The following is a 6,166-nucleotide window of genomic DNA, read 5'->3' as shown; positions in this document are numbered from 1 at the left end:
GTTTTACAGTTAACATTACCAAGGCAGTTAGCCTTTAAAATGCCAGTGGGAGTCGAATACCCCACAAAACAGATTTCTTTGTTGCAAAATGGACCATTGTTTTGAGTATCGTCCATTCACTTGTTCTCACATACTGAATCAGGTTCAGGTCCAAACCTGGACCTGATCCTTTGGACCTGAACCGGACCTGGACCTGAACCGGACCTGGACCTGAATTTTCTGTACCGGTACCCACCTCTAGACTGTATTATGGCCCATAGTCATTCCGTGCAATGTGAAACCGTCCATACCACCGTGTTAATTGCCACATAACATAAATTGTGCTACTTACAAGCTTATAAACCTGTGCATATATACTAGATGGGAGATACAAATGACCTCCCTGCTGCTACAGCACAATCAGCAAGCTCTTAGTGATGTATGACATTCCCATGTAAATAGATAACTTTGCCAAAGAGGTGACCTGCTAATTTTGTAAACAGAGCATATCACATTGTTCTGTTGGCATCAACAATGTCATTTGACTACAGTAATCAAAGAAAGCCTTGAGCACAAATTCATGGTACTCCTGCATTGAATTTTAACTGAATTGTCGTTTTATTGAAGGTTGTTACAACATTTTCGTTATCATCTTAACATTATTTGGACTATTGATGTATATATGTCCATGTATGGTGTAACAGGTAATCATGATTGTAAGTATACTAAGCCATCAACCTGTTTGAATGGTCGATGAAGCAATGACTGCTTCTTTACAAAGAAATGTTTAGCTTCACAATCTAATGATAAGCTCAACAGTTCAACAAACTGCATAGGAAGACTAGTATACCGATGACTAGGGAATTAAAAACAGTGTGATGCAAGTGCTTGTTGCCGGTATGCCCTACATATTGCCCTTCATATTGCCCTACATTACCCACCAGTTCTTAGCGGTAGAAGAACATGATGACGGACTCCGTGACAAGCTGAGTAGAACTCATGCCGTTGCCCGTGCCGTAGCCATCCCAGTCTTTCGACGCGTAGTCACCACATTGCCTACCGCCGGAGTGTGGGTCATATCCACCGCCGATACACACGTGCTCTGCGTTGATACCTACGAAGTTGACTCCTGGACAAACAGACAGGCACGCTCCTCTGTTGGTGAACACCCGAAACTGCACGAACCCGGGGACGGCTTCATTATGTGAAACAATTTCCGGAGGCAACAGGGACTCAACAAAAGCATTGTCACCCAGGTCGTACACAATGGGGATGGCCGGACCGTTGTCGTGAGTGTACGTGCCCAAGTTGTAGCCAATGGGGAAGTGATCTTTGAACAGCGAATACAGGCTGCCTCCGTAGCTATCCAGGAAACCGTCGGAGGTGCGGTACCGTAGGTAGGCGGCGGTTTTGTACTCTTTTGCCGGCATGTTGTTCGGTACGTGCCACAGCATGACGTTGGAGGCGCTGATGCTGAAGTAGCCTGGGTTCTTGTAGTCGTCGGTAGTGGCCGACCCCATGGAGCCGAAGGTGTGCACGTTGGCCCAGTTGCCATCTCCACCGGGGTAGTTGATGTTGTTCCCGCGGGTGCTGGACCAGCGATCCCCGGCCGTACACTTGCCGTACATGTCGTCCTCGTGCACGCTGGAGACCAGCGTCCAGCCGCCTCCGGCCGTGGTCATATCGCAGTAGGTCTGGTAGATGGTTCCGTCCTTCCCGATAAGGAAGTAGGCACCGTCCTGGCTGGAGGGGTTGTTCTGTTTGATGAGAAGGCAGGAGGAGGCGGGATTGAGCTCGGTACCGAGACCGTGGTCCAGGCTAGCCAGGGTTTGGGTGACCACGACGGTGGTCTCCATCTGCGACAGACGGTCTGCTAGCGTGTTCACGGTGTTTGTAAGGTTCCTGATTATGTCCTGTGTTGAATAAAATACACAGAAGTTAGAAGATGACAAAAGAAAGGGGCACTGCATACATATTTTCAAATGTGCTGTAGAAGCTGACTGACACTTTATCTCAAGTATTGTCAGCGATACGATGACATAGTTCAAGCCAGTTCGTCGATAAACTGTAGGGATCAGTTTAAGAATTCGAATTCGCATTTATAAAAATCACCCTTGAGTTGCACTATACAATAGTTAGGGTGTGGAAGGTTATTACGATTTCATGTAGCATGCTTGAACAAGATCATCCAGAAACTAGCTCGTACCTGCTGAAAGTCGACTGTATCCTGGAGATTTTTCACATTCGCCGTCAACACTCCAACATCCGGGCAGGGGCAAGAGGGATCGCCCGTTGGCATCTGCCCCAGCGCAACAGTTAACATAGAAATTGCGAATATAACGGTTACTGTCTTCATCATGCCGAGACTCATAGCGTTCCGGGGAGAAACAGTTATAACCAAACTTTGTAGGAGTCAGGTCGAGCTCCTGTAGCTGCTGGATGATGGTCAGTCAGCTACTGGTAGAATGGCCTCAGGGGCAACTTTTCTGAAGGGGTGACAAGCCGGATGTTTGATCAGATCGTGTCTCCCATTGGTCAAGAATCCACAAATACCGAAGAAGACAAGCATCAAATGCAACAAGACGTCTTGATAAATGACCTGAGTTATACAACCATTTGGTTGTTTTGTAGGCCGGCGCCGTGGATTAGGTCAGCGACCAAACATGTATCTTCAGTCTTGTATTTAGTCCACAACCCTTTCTTCTGTCTCATCTATTCCGATATGTTGTTTTTTTTCGGAATTGACCTCTTACGTAAGTGTCCTTGTCATATCTGTGTATCTAGGATTCTTGGGGCAATACAACAAGACGTCTTGATAAATGATCTGAGTTATAAACCAATTGGGTTATTGTGTAGGCCAAAGATTAGGTCAGCGACCAAAAGGTCATTTTCGTGCCTTGTATTTTTCACAGCCTGCAACCTTTCTTCTTCGACCATCTTTTGAGTAAGATGGATGAAGATGAACGTACAATATGTACAAGCCTGTTGTGCATGGAGGATAAGTGTGATCTAATCTGGTATGATTTTACTTCGGAATTGACCTCGTACGTGCGTATCCTTGTCATACCTTCGTATCTAGGATTCATGGGGCAATGCAACAAGCCATCTTGATAAATGGCATGAGTTATACAACCAGTAGGTAGTTGTGTAGGCCAAAGATTAGGTCAGCGACCAAAAGTTATTTACGTGTCTTCAGTCTTGTATCTACCATAGTCTGTAAATCTTTATAGAGTCTTTCTTCTTTGACACCATCTTGTGAGTAAGATGGTATTTAGAATACACATTACACATACAAGCCTGCTATGCATCAGGGAGGATAAGTATAATCTATTCCGGTATCGGAAGTGACCTCATTGATGAGTATGTAATTTGGGCATTAATACACACACATGGAAACAAAAGAGGTTTCTTTATTCATATTTCCTGAACAAGCCACAGTAGGTATCACAACTCACAGTAGGTCACTTGTGTGGGCATTTCTTACTCCACTGACTGACCGTACCGAATCTTGAGATTTTTCATACTCTCCTCAGCGGTAAAAGAACATGACGACGGACTCCGTGACCAGCCGGGTCGAGCTCCAGCCGATACCTGTACCATAGCCGCTGAAGGCCTTCCACAAGTAGTCGCCGCACTGAGACAGACCCTCCGCCCAGTATCCACCTCCACCGATACACACGGTCTCGGCGTTGGGGCCAACGTAGTTGACACCTGGACAAACCGCAGTGCAAGAACGAGTGTTGGTGAACACCCGAAACTGCACGAACCCGGGAACGGCTTCATTGCGGGTAACGGCGTTCGGAGGCAACAGTGACTCCACTAGGGTGTCGTTACCCAGGTCGTACACGATGGGGATGGCAGGACCGTTGTCGTGGGTGTACGTGCCCAGTCCGTAAGCAATGGGGAAGTGGTCTTTGAAGAGGGAGTACAGATTGCCTCCGTAGCTATCCAGGAAACCGGTGGATGTGCGGTACCGTAGGTAGGCGGCGGTTTTGTACTCTTTTGGCGGCACGTTGTTCGGTACGTGCCACAACATGACGTTGGAGGCGTGGATGCTGAAGTAGCCTGGGTTCTTGTAGTCGTCGGTAGTGGCTGACCCCATGGAGCCGAAGGTGTGCACGTTGGCCCAGTTGCCATCTCCTCCGGGGTAGTTGACGTTGTTCCCTCGGGTACTGGTCCAGCGATCCCCGGCCGTACACTTCCCATACAGGTCGTCCTCGTGCACGCTGGAGACCAGCGTCCAGCCGCCTCCGGCCGTGGTCATGTCGCAGTAGGTCTGGTAGATGGCCCCGTCCTTCCCGATAAGGAAGTAGGCACCGTCCTGGCTGGAGGGGTTGTTTTGTTTGATGAGAAGACAGGAGGAGGCGGGGTTGAGCTCGGTACCGAGAGCGTGGTCCAGGCTAGCCAGGGCTTGAGTGTCCACGACGGTGGTCTCCATCTGGGACAGACGGTCTGCTAGGGTATTCACGGTGTGGGTGAGGTCGTTGATCACAAGCTTTGTAAGAATAGAGAAAATTTATGATATCATACATGTATTTATCTCTATAAAGAGATTCTTCCAACTAAGAAACAGGTTGTGCCTTAAAGCAGGTTTCAAAAAGTTTCAAAGGTCAGTGATAAAGCGTTGTGTGATCACAAAGTCTAGGCATTTTCTACAGACTCATGTTATGTGTTTACAGGCTGTGGTTTACAGGCGAATCACAGTCAAATAACAACCATGACATACTAGTATACGTTGACGAAGTCTTGATGTTATTTTAAACTCCTTGACCTTGATTGAAAGAAATATATTCACCTCCAGCCTCCCGATGTCGTCACAGGAGCATGAGGGCGCCCCTGTCGCGTCGTCTTGGGTCCGCAGGATGTCGTTTGGAACGCCATACCCCATAGAAAGGATAGAAATGGCAAATGTAATGATTATCGCCTTCATTATGACTTACAGGTAATGGTAAACTTTGAGGGAGGCAATTCGTTCTGGGAACTAGTCGTTGCCGAAACGGTCAGTTGCTAGTTGTGATCTGGCCCAGTGTTGACTTTACCAAATCATTGATAAGTATGTTTGAATTAAACATGGCTGCCATTGGCTACAAAGTTACAAGTTACCAATTAAGGGTTAATGACCCGCCCCGAGGTGTATATGGTGTCATAACGCCTGGTCCTTTGCTATAACCACCGAATAAAACCACCGATAATAGTAAATAAACGTCATGAAATGTCATGAGCGTACATTTATGAGAAAACAAAATCGCAAACATTGGTGCAGCATCTTGTCTAGAGTGAACCGAGTGACAAAATGTAACCTCCGTGTCGGGGAATCGAACCCCGGTCTCCCGCGTGACAGGCGGGGATACTCACCACTATACTAACACGGATTGGGATGATAACAGTGGGGCAAAATGACATCACCATGTCCACGTACGCACTGGAGCATTGCTCTAAACCAGACACTGCCTTGAATGAGACTCCGTAATTTGTAGAAAATGTGTTGTGAAATTGTGTCAGTACGTTTTGGTATATTTCACATAAAAGACAAAAATCGAACCTTCATGGATCAATTGCAATGGCACAAGAACATTCAAATGAGGGAATCTTTGTCTACAACTTGTGTTGTTCAACCGGTATAACTACGTGAGCAATAAAAATGGTATTACTTCCGTCTCGGCAATCGCGAACCCCGGGCTTCCGCGTGGATACACGCCACTATACTTACACGGCCACTATACTTACGATTGGTAAAGTTGAAGAGATTTTTTAAAATCTCATCAGGATATCTAAAACGCGTATGATCACCACATCCTACCACATATAGGTCATAGCAAAAGTTCATAATCCATCTCCAAAAACATTGCCTCCGTGTCGGGGAATCGAACCCCGGTCTCCCGCGTGACAGGCGGGGATACTCACCACTATACTAACACGGATTCGGGCAATAACATTTCCCCAACACGGCATGAAGTCATAACAAATGCGTAAATAGAAATTGAAAATACTTGTAGCACCAACTGAAGATTTCACGCATTTTAAAGCGGTGTTTCCATTTTGCCATAGGCGATATAGCTGACAAATTCGTTCCAAAATTGATAGCCGGCGAGTTCTCTTTACCGCAACATGCAATTTGCCCCCTCAAGGTGCTCTTCCATCACGGGAAGCATAATGTCGCTTCTAACAATGGGAGGTCTGCGTGCGC

General features: G+C 46.8%; 1 protein-coding gene and 2 non-coding genes across 3 annotated transcripts; all 3 read right to left on the bottom strand.

Annotated features, from left to right (window-relative positions):
• Nucleotides 1–573: 573 nt before the first annotated feature.
• On the bottom strand, nucleotides 574–6,002 carry LOC118430102. Its single transcript, XM_035840812.1, has 3 exons — nucleotides 4,775–6,002; nucleotides 3,512–4,474; nucleotides 574–1,892 (listed from the first exon to the last, which is right to left on the bottom strand). Exons 1-3 carry the CDS (start codon nucleotides 4,907–4,909, stop codon nucleotides 927–929), a joined length of 2,064 nt encoding a protein of 687 aa, XP_035696705.1. The 5' UTR covers nucleotides 4,910–6,002; the 3' UTR covers nucleotides 574–926.
• Trnad-guc lies at nucleotides 5,280–5,351 on the bottom strand. The gene has a single exon. It is a non-coding gene; the product is annotated as a tRNA-Asp (tRNA).
• Trnad-guc lies at nucleotides 5,829–5,900 on the bottom strand. The gene has a single exon. It is a non-coding gene; the product is annotated as a tRNA-Asp (tRNA).
• Nucleotides 6,003–6,166: the final 164 nt, after the last annotated feature.

The sequence above is a fragment of the Branchiostoma floridae genome, chromosome 14 (genome assembly GCF_000003815.2).
Source record: "Branchiostoma floridae strain S238N-H82 chromosome 14, Bfl_VNyyK, whole genome shotgun sequence".
Taxonomy (NCBI): Eukaryota; Metazoa; Chordata; class Leptocardii; order Amphioxiformes; family Branchiostomatidae; genus Branchiostoma; species Branchiostoma floridae.
Note: the sequence above shows the minus strand (reverse complement) of the source record. Positions and strands in the feature narration are given on the sequence as shown.